The 20,967-nt window shown below is 38.7% G+C and overlaps 1 protein-coding gene across 3 annotated transcripts in view; it reads right to left on the reverse strand.

Moving 5' to 3' along the window:
- The window catches only part of EPAS1 (endothelial PAS domain protein 1), a 151,189-nt gene that overhangs the window by 17,145 nt on the left and 113,077 nt on the right, over positions 1-20,967 (reverse strand). For all 3 annotated transcript variants that reach the window (XM_050951801.1, XM_050951802.1, XM_050951800.1), the window contains 4 exons: positions 9,380-9,486; positions 2,463-2,610; positions 1,108-1,316; positions 559-749 (listed from right to left, as the gene is read on the reverse strand). In XM_050951801.1, coding sequence (XP_050807758.1) covers positions 559-749; positions 1,108-1,316; positions 2,463-2,610; positions 9,380-9,486 — 655 coding nt within the window. The remainder of the gene's footprint in view (positions 1-558; positions 750-1,107; positions 1,317-2,462; positions 2,611-9,379; positions 9,487-20,967) is intronic.

Consider the following 20,967-nt stretch of genomic DNA (forward strand, 5'->3'; position numbering starts at 1 on the left):
ATGACAAACAGCAGCAGTTCACTGAGGCCCAGCACAGAGCAAGGAGGGACAGAGGAAATCCATGGTACCAGCCTGAAAAGCCTTAAGTGCCAGGACTGGTACATGTATCAGTAGTTGGGAACCACTGATATATGGCTACAGCTTCTACCGAATGAACAAATAAAGGTACTATGCCAGGATTTTTGTTAAAGGGATATTGATAATGGCTGCACTATCTAATAGCGGCCTTTTACTGGCTAATCCACCTAGAAGTAGTAGTGGCTTGGTCTAGCAGCTGTACAAAGGATGTTTTAATGAGAGAAGTGTGAGGGTGGCTGGGAAAAAGGTACTAAGCGCAGGGGCTAGCCCCGATTTATTATCCTCATCATTTTGTTCAATGTGTATACAATACAATGTGTGTATAGTTGCCTTGGTCACTTCATAAGTACGAGACCACTACTGTACACGTACCTCCCACTGATGTCGAGGGGAGTTACATACAAAACATCACACTCCATTTATTTACCTTGCAGTTTGTAGATTAGATAATTTAATTTTCTGTTCGAAGGTCTTTCTTACCGTTGAACAACTGCTGTTGCTACTTGCACTTGGAGTACTACTGCCTGGTGCAACTTGGGGCATGGTAAATGATGGCATAGTCAGCTTTTCACTTTGGGGAGTATGGGTCTTCACTTCCACTGGCCACTGTTTGTTTAGAGTCAAAACAACAGCCTTGTTGTAGATAGAGGCTTCCTCAAACGTCTGTGTCCCTGAACAGACATTAACAAGATTTACACATTCTTTCAGCCTGACAATTCTGTTGTGCTATGACACATTAGCAGCTATTTAATAAATAAATAAGCAAGCAAGCATCTCCCAGTTGCCATGTGCATGCTTCACATTCTAAGGTTTCAGTATAAATCAAGAAAAAATAATAGGCCTGATTGTCATCTGGCTCACAGAAATTTTTCATTGGTGTGAGTCCTTTGACTTCTATGGAGTCACACTGGATTTTCCCAAGTGCAAGCAAGAGCAAGATCTGTCCCATTGTGGTTCTTTGCATTTGTTAAACAAGAAGTATTTTGTGATTATTTTTTATTGCATGCTGCTTGATGCTACAATACTAACCGAAATCCAGAGAAATAATGGCATCGCCTGGTGTGGGTGCCAACTGAGCAAGCTCCTCCGGTTCTTCCTTCAGTTTTGTGAACAAGAAGTCACTCTTCTCAGTCACTGGGACCCCATTATCAAAAATAGTATTCATTGTCAGCAGGTGAGGCTTAAACAGAGATTCTGTCTGGTCCATTGAGAATACAATGTCATTCTTCTCAATTTCACTAACAAGGCAATTAGATCTGTTAGACATTTTGCACTCTAAAACAAAGTCAGTGTATAAACAGTTAATGAACTGTTACAACTTTAAGGCAAAGGCCAAAACTGCCACTAATTTTTGGTGCCTAATGTGAGAAAACTGGAGCTGTAGTTGCTGAGCACCCAGAACTTAATTTGAAGCAAAGAGGAACTGCAGTTGCTCAATAATTCTGGGGGATGATTCACCACTGTTACTCCAGTTTTATAGGTGTGTAATTAATATAGTAATGGCCCAGATCAGTTTCACTCTACAAGATTGCAGTTTTTGGCCTAGTCTATGACCACAATATTTAATTTTGCCAAGAGTAGATCACTTTGTGGTCCTGACTTTGCTGAGGAAAACTACTGTATATACTCGTTCATAAGCCGAATATTTTTGGTAAAAATGTGACACACCAAAGTGCAGGAGTCGGCTTATAAACAGGTCTACACCAAAATTTGATGATTTTAAACTCTCTGGAATCATTGAATTGAATATCTAATACATTGTCATTTTGTTTACCTGGAGCATCTGCAGGCATGGAGCCCCTCAGCTCCCATTGGCTGGGAATGGTGAACTGAGGCTACAGGGAGCTGAGGGGCTCCATGCCTGCAGATGCTCCAGGTAAACAAAACCAGCGGCTTACCCTGACGACCAGGAGCCAAAGTTTGCCAACCCCTGAAATATAGGGTCGGCTTATGAAATGGTCATACAGTTTTTGCTATTTTTACCTAACCATATTGGGGGGTCAACTTATAAATGAACGGGCTAATGAATGAGTATATATGGTACTTCTTCCTGGTGATATTTACAAGAGATTAGGCTTTTCTTTGCTCCACCTGGTAGCAAGCAATTATTGCAAATTTTCCATGCAGGTTTTATATCTGGTCCTCCCAACAGACTAGAAATTATACTGCATGCAAATAAAAGCCTTCTGCAGGCATGTGTCAACAGATTTTGTATCAAATAGACATTATTGAAAGAAAAAGTCCAACAGTTGTGTTTGATCTAACTTGCTTGGCAAAGTTGGTTTCAGAATATCAGAGTAAAATACACCTTTCAAAAATTCCACTAATTGCCTGTGTTACAGTGTAGATGTTCATAAGCACTTTTGGCACTCTGTATAACTTACCTCAGTACATAGTTGACACAGACAATACACTGAGGTTGTAGGTTGCGTGTATTGTAAATGACAGTTCCTTGCGTTTCCAGCCACACATATCCACCATGCTTTGCAAGCATTCGGTACTGGCCAGTTACTACTTGACCTTTTGCACACACTATCAAATAGGACAAAATATAAATAATGCAGCAGCATTTATAAGAATGCAATATATAAACATAGCACGCGGCTTAAACCAGTAAGACTGCTTTAGAGTTCAAGTCATGTAACATGACAGCACTATAATTAAAGCTATTTGCTGGTAACTGTCTGATTATCTTATTTTTTTAAAGTGTAAAGGTTAAAGCCAAAATTTTCAGAAGTGGACACTACTTCTGGGGGCTCAGTGTGAGAGAGTTCAAGTTAGGTGCCCCAAATCGGTGGCTACTGATTGCATATGTATACTGAATGTAGACTAGTCTAAGGCCAGTGGTGAGCTGGAGCTGGTTCCTACTGGTTCCCAAGAACTGCTTGCTAAAATTAGATCTCCATGGAGAACTGGTTGTTAAAGGGCCTGCGGGCTGGACCATCCTGTTGCTCCCAGGATTCCCATCTGGGGCGGCTGAGGCTCCCCCAGCCCCTCCCCTGCTCCCCCACCCTTAAATCAGAACTTTTTATAGGGAACCGGTTGTTAAGATTTTGGCAGCTCATCACTGTCTAAGGCCAAGCATAGGTGCCTAAAGTTAGGCTCCTCAGACCATGTTTAGGCATCTAAAGAAGTGGACTGATTTTCAAAAGTGCTGAACACCCATCAGTTGCTTTTTATTCAGGTGTCTATGAATTTAGGAGCCCAACATTAGGTGCCCCCACCCCTTTTTTAAAAAAAATCTTAGCCTAAATTGTATATATTTTCCTTCCTCATGCCTTGGAACCTATGACATCAACTCCAGATATACACTCCTGATATATTTTGTTATTGTTGAAAATAAAGAGGCATGGTATTACTATGCTGACACTGCTCTTACAGCAAAAGGGAAATAAACGAAAAACATTTTCAAAGCTTTCACGGTGACATAAATGAAGTATTATCAGTGGTACTGTTTTGTCAGTAGAGAAAATGGAGAGTTGAATTGTTCTGCTTTTCTGGCTGTTTGGCCTATGCAATCGTCATTATTTCTCTGTAATACTTCCTTTTAACCTACCAGTTTCCAGCTAAGACTTAGATGAAGGTCAAACAATGCTTACAGGACAATGTAATACTTCCATGTTACTTCTGGGTTACACAGAAGATAGAATCAAGCTTTGTTTGGGTAGTAGCACACTGAACAAAAAAAGTACAGTTCAGATTTAGAGTTTGATCTGGATGCTTTACAAATACTTTTATATATCGCCTAAATAAGACATCTATAGTACTCACAGATAGGTAAGATGTTTCAGTGTAGAGTTCTTGGCATTTAAGAATTTAAGTTTTTAGGGTGCTTTACTTGGTGTCAACCTTCCATTTTCCTCAAGGCAGCTAATATGGATGGTATCTTCCATTCAAGCAACAGTCTTTCTCCCAACTGACAATAATTTTCTATCCATGTTAATAATAATATTGCAATCCATGCTAGCACATAAGCTCGCCATTGGGATTCAAGTTTGCCCAATCAAGCCCTTTTGGCAAAATTTCCCCTTTAAGCACCTTTCAATTGTAATAACGTTATTTGTTCTCAATTAAACTGATGTACTAAAGGCCAATTGTAGTTGGACTTGATCCTACAGTCTTTGCACAGGAAAAATCCTGCGTACGTGACCATTGTAGAAACTATTGAAGCACAAGTCCTTCCTGCACAACCACAATAGAACTGGGCCCAGTAAATTTCTGAAATAAAATAAGGTTAGCATACTCAAATGTAGTTAGGTGCCTAACTCCCTTTGATTCCAATGCGGGGCAGGCACTTAAGTATCTTTGTAAACCCCACTCTAAGTGTTCGTGGGTCATTTGTAGTGTTTCTCTTCCTGTCTCTAAAGTTTTTTTCCCTAGGAATATTTCATCATCCTTCATTTAATTTATTTAGACTTTTTTAATTTAGACAAAATATAAGATTATTGTTTTTGATTAAATATGTTTTTGATTAAATGTGTGGAACAAAATCAAAAGGTTTTGTCTTTAGTATGTTTCAGAGACTGTTCTGCTCTGCTTGTGCAACATAATTACATTGGCTTCCTAATCATCAGCTCTTCAATAAGAGTCATAATAAGGGTGCCTGTTACATTACAGGAAAGCTTTTTACTGCTTTAATCTTCCCCCTCGCCCTCCAAAGCACATCATGTTCTGATAGAAAGAGTGGCAGAATGCTTTCTTTGGAGTAACGCTATAAATTACTAATGCACTTGAATTTTGTCTTTCAGTTATCTATGCCTTCAGTCTGACTTCCAAGTTGTTAGAAAGTTAAAAGCATTTTATTTTAAATACGTTACCAAAATATTACATCTCTATCTCATACAACATTAATTAGATCATCACACTGAAGAATAAACAAAAAATATTATCTTCAGTTACTTTTTATTGCCTTTAATTGTTTACAAAGCTGCTTTTTAATTGTTGTCATACATTTGAAATAGATGCAAAATATGATACAACTGACTTGGTCTGTCAAACTCCTATGTACTTCCCATTGACATGTCTCAGATGGCCAGAGCCAGCTCCCCATGGAAGTCAATGGCAAAATTCCAATTGTTTTTAATGGGAAGGCCCTAAATGGATATAGTTCTAGAATATTAAGTGTTTGCACAAAAGATTCCCTGCAAAGCTATATTTTCCAGCCAAAGACAAAGATTTTCATCTCTTCCTCACACAACTGGTAAAAGAGTGGGGTATGTTAAACCCTGCAAAATTGAATTCTAATCTTGCATTTGATGACATTCAATTAAGTCTTATACTGTATATGGAGCTATACTTGCAGCCAAGAACACAAACAGTACTATGGTTTATTTCAGCACAGGGTCATTACCTCATCTGAAAACAACATTACAGTATTGTAAAACTGCAACAAGTGTATCAGCGGTGTCACCAGCAAATCGGGGAGTAGTTCTGTTTCCATCTTAAAGGCTCATTTTAGGTCTGTTCACTCAACTTTCAAACTTTTTTTTCCCATTCCTCATTATAGTGGTGGATTACCTTCTTGTAATGAAAAATAAATCTTGCTCTAGAACTCAATTCTTTTCTTTGTTTGGTAACATTACATTGTTGGCACTGATATATTCAGAATCAGTGGGTATATTATAGTGTGATTATACTTGGCTCCTGCAGAAAGCATAGTTAGGTTAAATAAAATTTGGATGTCTAATATATTTAGCAAGGAGTTTTATTTTTGTTTTGCATTTTAAATGATTACTTTGCAGCTCTGCTAGGAGAAGAATTTTGTGAAGCATCGATCAAAACAGTTAGGAGAACTCTCCAGAAGAAATTGTATCTTGTTTTAACTTTTAAACAAGGATAATTATGTGTCATCTTATATCTGATCTATTAACATTAGATTACTCAGTGTGTGTTAGAAATCACAGAACATAACTCATGAACATCCGCCCAGTTTCTCAAAAGGTCACAAGGGCTTCCACGTTCAATAAGGGCTTGCTGGTGCTCAGGTGGCTGCTTGTTCATGGCTTGCTATTCCTATGGCCCCAGCCATACAGGCTTCTTTAAGAAGTGCCTGGAGGCATTTGCCTCAGCGAGATGCAATGGGCCAAATTTTCTGGTGATGTAAAGAGACATAGCTCTTGTTGAGGTTATTGGAGCTGCACAAATTTACATCACCATAGAATTTGGGCCAATGCCTGTAAAGGGCAGAATGCATAAGCTATGCTACCCTCAGACTAGATACAGTATATATGCTTCCCCACACACCTTCAGAGACTGTGGGGCTACTCTTAGTATTATAGGGCCTGATCCTACACATTTATTACTAGATGTAGTGCTCATAGCTGTGAGTAGCCCTATAAGGCTGCAGTGGGATTCTTTTTATAAATAACCACTTCTGGGTCTTCTCCACTGATTTCAACATGCTTCTGGATTAGGGCTACGTGGAGGGCTTAAGTGACACACAGGCTTTATGCTGGCCCTGTGCATGGAGTCGATCTGACTCCGTTAGAACAAGGAGCAGCCTCCACTGGTGGCTTATTTTATTTCCTCTCCAGTGCGATTTCAATATAAACTGTAGATGGTCACTTTTATTGATATCTGGGATTTAAAAACAATTTAATGCAACATAGCCACTGATTGCTCATGATGCCTCCTAATCAGATATCTCAGAATACATAGATTCCTTGAGTGGAGACAATATCATTAATTGCTCACCCCTGTAAAAGACCTAATTTGTTTTGGGGAATTCAAAATTTGTGAAAAAAAGACGAAACCACATGAATGGATTGACAGAAGCAGGCTAATGGAGAACAAATATAACTGCTTCCTCAAAACATTCTGATTAAAACTAACATTGTTCTGCACCACAGATGAGTATCTCTGCTGTCAAACATTCTTATTAATGAACATCTGAGCACTTAACTTGTTGGGGATGGAGAGGTCTAGAACCTCTGCTGTTAGGGCTAATGTAACCCTCCACCCCTTTCTGGTTATGCAGTTGCCTGCTGAGACTGATTATTATGGTCTTTAAAAAAGTTAAAATCACTCTGAAAGGGATGTGGAAAAAGATGATCGGGGTCTATCACTGGATGCCCCCACAACATGACTGAGCCTTTCACTGTAAATGCATTTGGTAGACACATGTAGGGCCTTCATTATATTGCTATGAAATGTCAACTCCAATGCACAGACAGTCACAAAAAATTCTATATTTATATATTAGTCAAAAGACTAATCTTTAGGAGATTAATGTTAATGGTCACCTTTAATCAAGAAAAAGAGAGTTAGAAATTTAAAGTAAATGCAAAGAGCTAGAGAAGACATGATATAGTTAATTTCATCTACCAACAGCTTGTTTTACATTTCAAGGACAGCAATTATGACCTCCAAAAGACAGCTCAGAGTTTTATATACTAATTTGATTATAACTGTATATATTTCCGGTCATTATTATTTTCCTTGTGGAAACCATAAACTATGGTTGAATTTAGTGTTCCACAATTCATTCACGTGGTTAAATTACACACATGACACTCTTCAAATAGCTCATTATGTCATTTTTAATTTGTATATGGAGCCAAGAGTTTGAGTCAGATCCTGTGGACTGCTGTTAGACTGCTACAGAACTGGATTGACACTTTGTGAAAATGACTATGACGTAAAAAACCAAGCAATTCACCTCACATAGAGCACACAGGAGATGACACAAGGGAACAGTAAAATGGTCCAGCTAGTTCGGTATCCTGTTTGCAAGAGAGGCCATATACAGGAGACACCTGAGCAACTATATCATCTTCGTAGGGTTGTTTCCTGGCCCCCAGCTGGTCCAAACTGTTGTATCCTGAAGCATGAGAATTTGGCACCTTTGTATTTCTCTAACCTAGCTAACGTAATGGCATTATTATTTGTATTATAGCAGCAACTAGAAGCCACAGTCAGGATTCAGGCCTCATTGTATTAAGCACTGCACAAGAAGATCTTACCATCTAATTTAAGGAAAAAAGTAACAAAAAATAAGACAGGAGCAGGGGAAGGAAGATGAAGGAAACGGTCCTGAGAACATGCAGATAATTTTATTTTTTAATCTTACTAAGCAATGTTTCTCAATAGTATCTTCCATCAGCATAGTCACAGGTTAATTTTATGTCATATAAAATTGGCTTTTTCCCTCCTTGTTTTTGTTTGTTTCGCTTGTTACATTGAAAGCTCCCTTGTTTCGACATTATAAGATAAGACAAACAAGAGTGGTAGTCTGCATCTTTTAGGTATCTCTAGCATATCTCCTTTCATGTGTGTTTCTCTACTAAATAATCTTTGAGATTTTAAAAATTCTCCTCCTATGGAACTCGCTTACCCCCAATCAATGCTTCATCATATTCTATGACCTCTCATGATCATTTCAAAATGATCGTATCAGGAATGAAATGAGATGGTCATAAGCATACACAACATTCACTGTGAAGCATTGATTTATACAATGGCATTATACTTTGCTTCCATATAGTTCTCCAACCTTCTGACCACCATTGTCTACTGAGCAGATGCCAACATTTAGCTGACCATGTCAGGTAATATGGAAACCAACTAAGTATAAAAAGAGTTAAAAAAACCCTTCCTCCCAATATATATTACCTCGTATACTGAATGCCATCTTCCATCTATCTCATTTTATTAAGTCCTGTTGGAGTCTCCCCACAATCTTCCCTACTCCGAATTAGCCTAAATATTTCTGTGTTTTTTCCAAGCTATTTGTTTTGGGTGGGAAAAAGAAGTAAAGTGATGGGGACAGGAGGAAAGAGAGAAAAACATTGAACAAGATAACTTAATAGAGCTTTTCTTATTTATTATATTGGACACTTGTGTCTAATACTGATCACTGTGGTATGCCACTATTTACTTCTTGCCATGCTTGAAATTGACCATTTATTCTTATTTACGCCTTCCCAATATTTACTGCTTGCTCTTACCCAGCTTTTCAGCCTCTCAACTGAATCTGGTATCATGAGTTAACTTAGAAAAAAAGGGTGTGTCCACGAATGAACATCCTGCAAATGGAACTAGTTTTGTTTCTAATTTAGAGTGAAATTCATCAAAAGGGCCAGCCACGGGGCTTCAATGGGACATAGCAAAAAGCCAATGCATCACTTAAGTTTCACTTTGAAGCACTAGTGCAATCCCTTTGCATTTCTCTCTCACAGAATACATGCAAGATATACACAAGAACTCAACAACACGCCAATGTGCCTTTATGTTTGCAGCTTGTTAGTCAGGTACATGCATACCGTGTTTTATGTACAACAAAGGACATATCAGCATGACTTACAGTTCTGATGGCTTTTAGTCATATTTTCTGAGTCCAAGGCATGATAGAATTCATATGCAGAACGGCCCAGTAGCTCTTCTGGGTGGTATCCAATCAATTCAGTAATTCTTGACCAAGAAAAAAAAGGTTTAATTAGATCTCTCCTACTCTACAATATCTATATATATTTCAAGTGCTGCCATGAATTTAAGTCCTTATAGCAATAGAGCTGAAATGTGATGTCAATTTCTTTTTGAAACATATTAGGAAATATAGTATTCTTAATAATGATCTGCTGTTACCATACTTAGGGTATATCTACCCTGCCATAAAAGACCCACAGCACAGTCACAAATGGCCCAGATCAGCTGACTTGGGCTTATCCAGCCTGAGTCGGAATGTCTACACTGCTACCTTTAGCCCTGCACCCTGAGCTCCGCAAGCCTGAGTCAGCTAACATATGCTCTGAGATGCGGTGCCATGTTTTGTTTTGTTTTAATCACAGTGTAAACATACCCTTTGAATACTTTTATCATTCATTTTGATAGCTGATTATTAAGGCAGCCATTAAAAACACTATTTTCTTCCCAATGGTTCCATAACAGTTGGAAAACTCACCACAAGCAAATCATTGCTTACAAGTTGCCTCACTCTCTATTACTGCAGATGGACCTGATCCTCCACTCCTCCACACTAGGAGCAGTGTGTGCAAAGAATAGAAGGTCCTGCTCTCTGGCTATCTACTCTGCTTGTATAATTCTTATGGTTTTGACTTTAAAAACTGAACTGTAGCAAGGGATTAGCTCATTGCTTTTGGTATTTCATTTATCAAAGCAAATTACACAGTAAACTAATGCCAGGAGAGAGAGATTTTAAAGAAATCAGCTGCTCTGCTTATTCAGTAATGTTTCTCAACAAAAAATCCATGAGGATTTTTGGACTGTGTTACTTGGATCAGGAATCCACAAACTACACAGGGTTTACAGAGATAGAATTGTGAAAGTCTGATCTCAAAAATCAGAAGTTTCTTAAAGGACCTAAGTAAGTATTTAGGAAGGATTTAGCTTGGGACATCAGAGAAATAAAAAAAGTCTTCAAAAGGAGTAGACATATCAAAATAAATATTTACAGGCTGGGGGGTTAATTTTAAATAAGTGTTTCCTAAATTAAATTTGAAGTGCATGTAACTGTCACATGAAAAATATTCAGGAATTCATCTATTAAAAACAGGAAAAAAAGTAGACCTCAGTTAATGAGAAAACACCTATATATATCCAACAGCAAAGTCACATCTACTGCAGAGATTCTAAGAAACCATTATAATTTATTGTTTCATCCATAATACTCCTGGGTGACTTCTATTCTTTAAACAAACTGCAGTAAAAACTGGGAAATTAACAGACAGCAACAAAAAACAATTGACTAACTCCTAGGTTGTCATAAACATTACAAAGCCAGGAAATTCAGACTTTAATGAATACTCATTCTCCTCTTTCTTCCCGCACGTAACTGCCATTAACATTAATAGTTACACAGGCCTAAAAGCAGCACAACAGAGAGCAGAATCAAACTCTCAGTTTTGTATACATGAGCTTAGGAGGAGTTGCTGTTAGTCTGAGTGTTTTTCCAATGCTCTAGGGAAAAGAATGGCCAAGTCATAAACATCTATAAAATAGGTACATATAAATACTGCAAGAGCCATGTTAATGTTCAAGGCAGCCACCTGCAAGGCCTCCCCCAAGCTAGGATCACAAATAAAGTATGTACATTAGTACACCTCTACCTCAATATAACATGACCCAATATAACACAAATTTGGATATAACGTGGTAAGGCAGTGCTCCAGGGGTGGCGGGGAGGAGGGAGGAGCTGAGCACTCCGGTGGATCAGAGCAAGTTTGATATAACACGGTTTCACCTATAACGTGGTAAGATTTTTTGGCTCGTGAGGACAGACTTATATCGCGGTAGAGGTATATATGGTTTGATAGCTGACACTGCTGAGTCAGGTGCTTTACATACATAAACATATGGTCCACATCTCTTGTGACCCCTTTATCTTGTCTCAGAAAAATCCATGTGCCAGATTCTGATTTCAGTTGGGATGACTCTAGATTTACGTTGGTGTAAATAGGATCATGTCTGGCTCCTTTGTGGGGAGCCTACAGAGCTGTTTGTCCACAGATTTGGGGGATCCATGATTGGGGTCGATAACTTGTGCCCTTCACTCCCCCCCCCCCTTGCTAATCATGGATATTCTGACGAGTGCATATGGAAAGTGCTCTGCCAGAATTTGGCCCTGTAATTGCCACCCCATACACAGGATAAGAAATTCATCCTGTTCTATGAATACCAAGTAGCCACCAATACATTGAGTCTGCTTGTTGTAAATCATGTTTCTTTAAATATATCAGAGTGGTGTGGGCTTGAAAAACATTGTTTTCTATTAACTTGCTTAGTCAGTGAACAAATACAGCATTTCAACCCCAACATTAAAAAATCATGAGTTAGGTCCCCCCCAAATTATGAGAGAGGCTTAAGAATAAGATGATTTTAAAAATACATTTGGGGGTCCTTTTTGTTTGCCTTCTGGTTTCTGAGCCTTTACAATGTACTTGGGTCACGTTTTCAAGCTTTCCTCTGCAACTAGGAGGACGAGAAGTTTACTTTTTAATTAAAGCTGAAATTCTCATAGGACCCAGCACTTTAAATAGAATACCAAATATCATGAGACCCACAATGTAACTGTTAATGCTGCAAATAGGCTATATAAATAAAAACAATAATCAAAGTCTGCTCTGTCTTCAGTGGAGATGCGTTGGTATAACTGGCCACAGAATTTGGCCATCTGCACAAATTTGAATGTGTAATCCTTAAAAATTTTGAACCACTGGTACAGAATCAGTAAACAACCTAGGTGGGATTGCAACCCCATCACCTGGGGCAAGTTGTTAAAATTCAGTGAGTTTGGGATTTAACCCTAGTCTTCAAATATGGATTTAGAGACAGGAGGGGAAAGAAAGTAAGTTTATCAGTAAAGCAAGGGACAGACACTGATCTCAGTTATACAACTGTAAATAAAAAATTACTCCATGATCTTCAATTGAGTTACACCAGAGAAATGGACATGAGAGTCCCTCGTGCTGTAGTAATGCATAATTTTGTCTGCAATTCAAACATGCCATTTTTAGCTAGCTGCATGCTGGTTCTATGGATTTTAATCCCCAAACTCCTCTTTCAATCTGTTTCTAGCTAACTTCCTCATTACAAAAATACCCTTCCTGTAGTTCCATGTTACAGCACTACCTCTTGTAAGTATAAGCCTCCAGTGAGGATGTCAAATTGAATTAGATCAAATGTAATCTTTGGATTGACTGTTGTGTCTCTGGCAATGGGCGTGTCAATGTCCTTTTGCTGAGATCAGCTAAAATGTACAAACAGTATATTAAAAAAAGCTCTTGAGGCTGAGTATCAGGGAACTGCATCTATGTTGTGAGAGAACAATATCGAACAGACAAAAATTCTAAACATCCTAAATCACAGTGAAATATTACTCAAGGATTAAAGTTTTAAAATAGCTACTTTTTAAAACTGGCTAAATCAACTGTACTCCCTTGTTAACTAATCTGTTAACAGTTCTAGGCTTCACTGCATTTCTCTTTAAACCCTGTCCAATTGTTAATCAACTATACTTAACAAAATTTGAAGCAAGAGATTTTTCCTTTTTCTCTCCCCTATCAGAAAACTAAAATATGTTAAAAGAGCTTCAAAGATATATTTTTTTAAAAGTACCATAGTATGTACTACAGAAATTCTGTATCTTCTAGCTGTTACAAGAGTAACCTTTACTTAAAGTTGCAGAACCATTTCATGCATTTTGGGAACAGACAGGGGCTGGCACTGATAATTTTCAAAATCTTAAAGTTAAAGGCTACAGCCTTTGCAGAGATGAAAAATAGATTAGCCAATTCCATGTCACATTATGCACCAGATGTGATGCCAAATGCGCCACCAGTGCTGCATCACACACAGCCCATAACTCCATTTTAAGTTACTGGGCATTTTGTGAAAGAATATGGTGTGCAGCAAATAAGTTGAATATATTTGTCAAAAACGCTATTACGGAGCTGCTTTAGTTTAGTTTTTGACAAAATCCTCCAGATACTCTGAATAGCTTCCACAGGAATCTCTTTATTGTACAGAATCTCAGATGAACATACAGAGCAAATTGTACAGTAGCAAGCAGTTAGCTTGAACCAACCAAACATAAAGGAGGAAAGCATTCTTCTGGAAGTGTGATGTGGGAAGGAGGGAGAGAAAAGAAAAATAGAAGAAGAAGATCTGTATGTGTGCTCCATGGGACTAATCAATCTTTACACAAGAACCAAGAAATCCTTATTACTTTGGGTTTCAACACTAGGCAGAAAATTATTTCTCGTTCAAGCTGTGGAATGACTAAATAGCACATTTTATTTTAGTGTACTTTCATCTTTGAGATGAAAAGCGGAGTGAAGAAAGGATGTGTTCTTTCCCTGACACACTTTGGAATCTTCTTCTCAGTACTCCTGAACTGTGCGTTTAAGGACACAAAAGATGGAGTGTATCTCCACACAAGATCGGATGGGAAACTCTTCAACCCTGTCCTGACTTAAGTCAAAGGCCAAAGTAAAAAAGGTGCTAATCAGGGAAATTCTGTTCACTGATGATGCTGCCCTTGTAGCCCACGATGAAGATCTGCTACAAGAACTCATGAATCACCTTTCAAGTACCTGTCAGGCATTTGCTCTTACCATCAGCATTAAGAAATGGTTGTATTAGGACAGGGGGTTCCACAAGATCCTTCAATCTCCTTAAATGCAAACCAGCCAGAAGCAGTCCAAAAGTTCAGCTATTTAGGTTCTACAGTAACCACCAACCTCTCAATGGATGAAGAACTAAATGTTCGCATTGGAAAGGCTGCCACCACCTTTAGCAGACTAACTAAAAGAGCATGGAACAAATCAAAGTTAACCATCAAGACTAAAATGCTAATGTACCAAGCTTGGGTCCTCAGCCCTCTCATGTATGGTGGGGAAACATGGACAATTTATGCTCATCAGGAGAAAAGTTTAAACAGTTTCCACCTACGCTGTTTACACCGCATACTCAACATCAAATGGCAAGATAAAGTCACCAGTGCAGAAGCTCTTCAAAGGGAAAATTTACCAGGCGTGACAGCCCTGCTCAACCAAAGATGATTGTGCTGGATGGGCCATCTGAGTAGGCTGGAAGACAAATGTATACCCGAGGACATGCTATATGGCAGGGGTCGGTGTGGTGTGCCGAGTCTTCATTTATTCACTTTAATTTAAGGTTTCACGTGCCAGTAATACATGTTAATGTTTTTAGAAGGTCTCTTTCTATGTCTATAATATATAACTAAACTATTGTTGTATGTAAAGTAAATAAGGTTTTAAAAATGTTTAAGAAGCTTCATTTAAAATTAAATTAAAATGCAGAGCCCACTGGACTGGTGGCCAGGACCTGCGCAGCATGAGTGCCAGAAGTTGCCTACCCCTGCTATATGGGGAACTATTAGAGAGAACAAGAACAACAGGATGTCCCAAACTTCACTATAAAGACACATGCAAGTGAGATATGAAGGAATTTGAAATTGATCCTGACCGATGGGAAATCTTGGCAAGTGATCGTAACAAGTGGCTCCATCATCTCCATCAGGGAATTAAAATCCATGACAGGAGCTGGCTCCTACAGATTGAAGAGAAAAGAGCCTATAGGAAGCAAGCAGCTCCTAACCAGGGTGGATAAAAATCAATGATTAAAAAAAATTGGAGTTTTTTATTTAAATCGGACTTTCTTGATAAAATGCTTTTTGAGGAAAAAAAACCTATCTAAAGATAATGTATCTTAATTAAAACTATAGCTCAAAGATATCTCCCTATGGAATAGGCATTATAAATTCTAATTCTATAGTATGAGACAATATATTCATGTAACGTTTAAGAAAAGTTTTGTAAATGAGTTCAATAGTTCATGAATTAGGAATCCAATTTTATAGGGTTTCAGGGGCTTCTGTATAGATTATTTAGGTTAATCTATCTACCCAATGCGACTCAGTGCTCAGTCTAGAAGATACCATCAGAGATGTTTAGTTTTGCGGTTCTCAAACTGTGGATTTGTGTTTCCAGAGATAACATGCTTGTCAACAGCAAAAATGTTTTTAAATAAAATAAATAAATAAATAATATATAGAGGTGAGAAATAACAGATCTCAACCCTATTGTCCCTCTGCAAATTTGTGTACACAAAGTCAATCCCTTACCTCTCTCTAAAAGTGCAAAGTTTCAAAAAGTTGAGGTCTTTGTGAGTGTAGCCTTCATTGATTTGAGATCTGCCATACCTCTCAGTAGAAGGGAAAACCTATAATGGCAGCAGGCCATAAAAGAGACCCAGCTTGGGCATATTTTAATGAAGTTCCTCTATGTGTGGGTAAGACAGGCATGCATGCAAAAAGCAAACAGTGCAACAAAGAAATACAAGACCTGGCTGCCCAAATGAAACAACATCATGAGATGTTTTCCTTCTCAGGAGGAAGCTGCACTGAAGATTATGAAAGGAACATGTAAGAACATGCAGGATCTTCAGGTAAACTTTTTTTATTTCATACTTCTTTCTTGAGGACGGCCTGTCTTCCTTCTGGACTATTCTTGAATTCTCATGTCTGAGCAAAAAATAATAGTTGTTACTCTCTGGTACTATCATTTTAGGATTCTGAAGACTGTCCACCTTCAAGATCACCATCATTTTCTATAGTTTCAGAGTTATCTGCCAATGATAAGATCCAGCAGATTACAAAAAGGGCTAATTGATGGGAAAATTGCCCAGTTTGTTTATGCAACAAACTCTCCTTTCTGTATGATTGAGAACCCACACTTCATTAACATGGTTCAGTCATTAAGACAAGGATACAGTCCACCCAACAGAGCAGATGTCGTAGGAAAATTGCTGGATAAAGTGTATGAAAGAGAAATTTAGCAGTGTGCAAAAGGTCTAAAGGGTAAAATTGTTAACCTGAGTCTTGATAGGTAGAGCAATGTCCACAATGATCCTGTTTTAGGTGCTGTGTGACAACAGAAGAAGGGAATGTCTTCCTTACTGAAACAATTTATATATCTGGAAATGCACACATGGCAGAATATTTACAAGAAGTAGCAGTAAAAGCTATAACAAACTGTGAAAACAGCAAAGAATCCTGTGGCACCTTATAGACTAACAGACGTTTTGGAGCATGAGCTTTCGTGGGTGAATACCCACTTCCTCAGATGCATGTAGTGGAAATTTCCAGGGGCAGGTATATATATGCTAGCAAGCAAGCTAGAGATAACGAGGTCAGTTCAATCAGGGAGGATGAGGCCCTGTTCTAGCAGTTGAGGTGTGAAAACCAAGGGAGGAGAAACTGGTTCTGTAGTTGGCAAGCCATTCACAGTCTTTGTTCAATCCTGAGCTGATGGTGTCAAATTTGCAGATGAACTGAAGCTCAGCAGTTTCTCTTTGAAGTCTGGTCCTGAAGTTATTTTGCTGCAGGATGGCCACCTTAAGGTCTGCTATAGTGTGGCCAGGGAGGTTGAAGTTTCTTTCTTGGGTTTGTCTTGCAGTAGGAGGCTTCTGGCTATGCCTACCTTCATGCCTCCAGCTTCCATCCTGGACACATCACACGATCCATTGTCTACAGCCAAGCACTGAGGTACAACCGCATCTGCTCTAACTTCTCAGACAGAGACCAACACCTACAAAATCTCCACCAAGCATTCTCAAAACTACAATACCCGCACGAGGAAATAAGGAAACAGATCAACAGAGCCAGACGTGTACCCAGAAGCCTCCTACTGCAAGACAAACCCAAGAAAGAAACCAACAGGACTCCACTGGCCATCACATACAGCCCCCAGCTAAAACCCCTCCAACGCATCATCAAGGATCTACAACCCATCCTGGACAATGATCCCACACTTTCACAGGCCTTGGGTGGCAGGCCAGTCCTTGCCCACAGACAACCTGCCAACCTGAAACATATTCTCACCAGTAACTGCACACCGCACCATAATAACTCTAGCTCAGGAACCAATCCATGCAACAAACCTCGATGCCAACTCTGCCCACATATCTACACCAGCGACACCATCACAGGACCTAACCAGATCAGCCACACCATCACCAGTCCTTGCCCACAGACAACCTGCCAACCTGAAACATATTCTCACCAGTAACTGCACACCGCACCATAATAACTCTAGCTCAGGAACCAATCCATGCAACAAACCTCGATGCCAACTCTGCCCACATATCTACACCAGCGACACCATCACAGGACCTAACCAGATCACACCTCAACTGCTAGAACAGGGCCTCATCCTCCCTGATTGAACTGACCTCGTTATCTCTAGCTTGCTTGCTAGCATATATATACCTGCCCCTGGAAATTTCCACTACATGCATCTGAGGAAGTGGGTATTCACTCACGAAAGCTCATGCTCCAAAACGTCTGTTAGTCTATAAGGTGCCACAGGATTCTTTGCTGCTTTTACAGATCCAGACTAACACGGCTACCCCTCTGATACTTGAAACTGTGAAAAGAAATTCAAATGTCTAGTATGCAGCTTGGTCAGAGACAATGCTGCAATTGTATCCAAGATGAGAAGAAATTATTTAGAAGAGAGTGAAGAGAATCCCAAGCTAATAACATATGGCTGCAGTATTCATTTGACGCACCTCCTAGCCAAAGACTTCAGTGTTCCAGAAATAAAGGCTAATGTTGTTGAAATTGCAAAATTCTTCCATAAGAATCACTTTGCAGCAGCTGCTCTGAAAAAAGTGGGAGGAACCAAGCTAACTCTCCCTCAAGACGCGTGATGGAACTCAGTAGTGGACTGTTTTGAGTACTGTATCAAGAACTGACCTAATCTGACGAGAGTTTGTGAACAAAATCGTTAAAAAAATAGATGACACTGTCACAGCCAACGTTCTCAGCATTGGGCTTAAGGGAAATGTTGAACACATGCTGAGTACCCTGAAGCCTATTTCTGTAGCCTTGAACAAAATGCAGGGAAATAGCTGTTCTATTGCTGATGCCGTTGAAATTTGGAAGGAACTGAGTGAGATCTTAAAAAGAGAAATATGCAATGATAGAGTTAAATTACAAGCATTAAAAAAATGAATGGGACAAGCACTATCTCCAGCTCATTTTCTTGAAAATATTCTCAATACTCAGTACCAGGGTCAAACCTTAACTGTTGAAGAAGAGGAGTTGGCTATGACATGGACATCCAGCAATCATCCCTCCATAATGCCAAATATAATAAACTTCAGAGCTAAGGGTGAGCCATTCAAGAAATATATGTTTGCTGATGAAGTTTTAAAGAAAGTCACACCAGTGAACTCGTGGAAGTTACTTAAGCACTTGCATTCAGAGACTGTTGAAGTGATAATCTCACTTTTAACAGCAGTAGTTTCTTCTGATGGTGTAGAAAGAATATTTTCTTCCTTTCAACTAATTTATTTCAAATTGAGAAATCATTTGGGACCTGAAAAAGCAGGAAAGCTTGTTTTTCTTTTCCAGATTATGAACAAACAGGAAAATGAAGGTGAAGACGACTGAGTTAGCTGCAGAAGCCAGTATTTAAAGTTTCTCATGTTGACCTGGCTGACACAGTCGATTTAATGTTTTCTTTTTAAAATATTTCATTTAACTATTTTAGTTAAACCAATTTTAACAAAAACAAACCTGATTTTAAAAAACTTGAATGTTTAACTAAATTCAAAAATTCATATGCTTGTTTTGTTAAAATATTATGTTTGCTGTTGAAGAAAAAAATCCAGAATACATTAATGTAGTTGTTTTAGTTAAATAAAACAATTTAAATATCTTCCTGTTAATGTTCTCCTCTTAATACAGCATGGCAAGAAAATCCTCCAAATATTAACGATTAATCTGTTGAATGGGAGAGATAGTTCACCTCCCAGTGACTTCATAAATATCTTCTTCAATTACCTTTGGTAAATGAAATAACCAATCATTCATTCATTTTCTGATATAGCTGTGAAATTACTCTGAAAAGTTTTCAAAATAAATCACTTTAAAAATATACCTTCTAACAACGAAACCTACATCTATCTCTAAGTTGTGAATAATATGTATTAAGGTTATAACAACCAACAAGAATGCACTTTTATGTAGAAATCCATGATTAAATCGAGTCTTCCTGACTAGTGATTTCTATCATGGTTTAAATTAAATCCACCCTGCTCCCAACCAAGATACATATATTTGTAACAACTGCCAAAGATCATGCAGATCTCAGATTGAAGTATTCAGTCACATGAGACATTGCAAACATGCACCACCAACCATCATAGGCAGCAATTCTGACCATCTCTTGCAGATGAAAAGGGTGCCAACAATGAACAAAAAATTTGGTCAACACTCCTGCTGATACTTGCTTTGTGTTCTTAGTTAACATCTGTATTTCAAAGGTTACATGGCTGCCAGTTAGAGGAATAGTAGTAATTTTAGTTGAGAAGGTATGGGTCGTTGGAAAGCACTTTGCTATCCCTTCTACCTCTCTTTTCAAATTTAAGTATTTATGGAATTTTGCTTTCGATGGACTGCCTCTTATGTTTTGTTACCTGAATCTTCCTCTCAGTTACATCCAGAGGGCCAGCTTCTGAACTCAGTTATTCTGGTAATAACCAACTGCTATTTTATCAATGTAGTTTTTACAGCTGTTCTACTCTTTCCTTTTTTAATTGTAGTAAAAACATTGTGGGATATTAGTGACACACAGCAAGGCTTTGTGGTTAAGGCACAATACTGGAAATCAGATGATCTGGGGTCTGTTCCTAGATCTGTCAGTCACAGACTGACTGTGTGACCTTAGGGAAGTCACTTCACCTCTTTGCCATTTAGTAAAATTTATGCATGGAATATTCCCTACCTCAAAGGTTGTTGTGAGGCTAAGTTAATTAAATGTGAACTGTAAAGGGCTGTTTTTATTAAATTGGTCTTGCACCCCATTTTACTCCTTTACAATATATAAAGACAGACAAAGCTTTTTTGATACTTCCCACTCACCTCCCATTTTTTTACCTCAGAACAGCTTGTGGAAGAAGCTACTACCCAGCATAAATAAGGATGGCAGTATACAAAGCATGTCCCATCCCTACAGCCCTCCTTGTGGTGAGGCATAATGCTGCAGGCTCACCCTGCCTTACTTTCCCCAATTGGGTCACCAGTAAGTTCACTTTAAAGGATCTGGGCCAAGGGAAGCCAAAACTGACTAACAATAAGTATGTCCCCTTTACAAAGGAGAGGGAGCAGCTATAACAACAGTTCATAGGGCTCTTACCTCAGGACTCTGGTCCAGAGACCCCAAACTTGAAAGTCCACAAACAAAGTCTCTGGGCCTGGCCAGGCTAATCCCATGGAGTCTAAAATAGCAAGCACAGCCCATTGCAGTATGTATGGCTTCTAGTCCCCTATCTCCTGCTCACCTTCTCTGCGGTGTTACACCCCATATTCTTCATAGAAATACTGTTCTGATATGAATATAGCCT

Source organism: Gopherus flavomarginatus, chromosome 4 (genome assembly GCF_025201925.1).
Source record: "Gopherus flavomarginatus isolate rGopFla2 chromosome 4, rGopFla2.mat.asm, whole genome shotgun sequence".
Lineage (NCBI taxonomy): Eukaryota > Metazoa > Chordata > Testudines > Testudinidae > Gopherus > Gopherus flavomarginatus.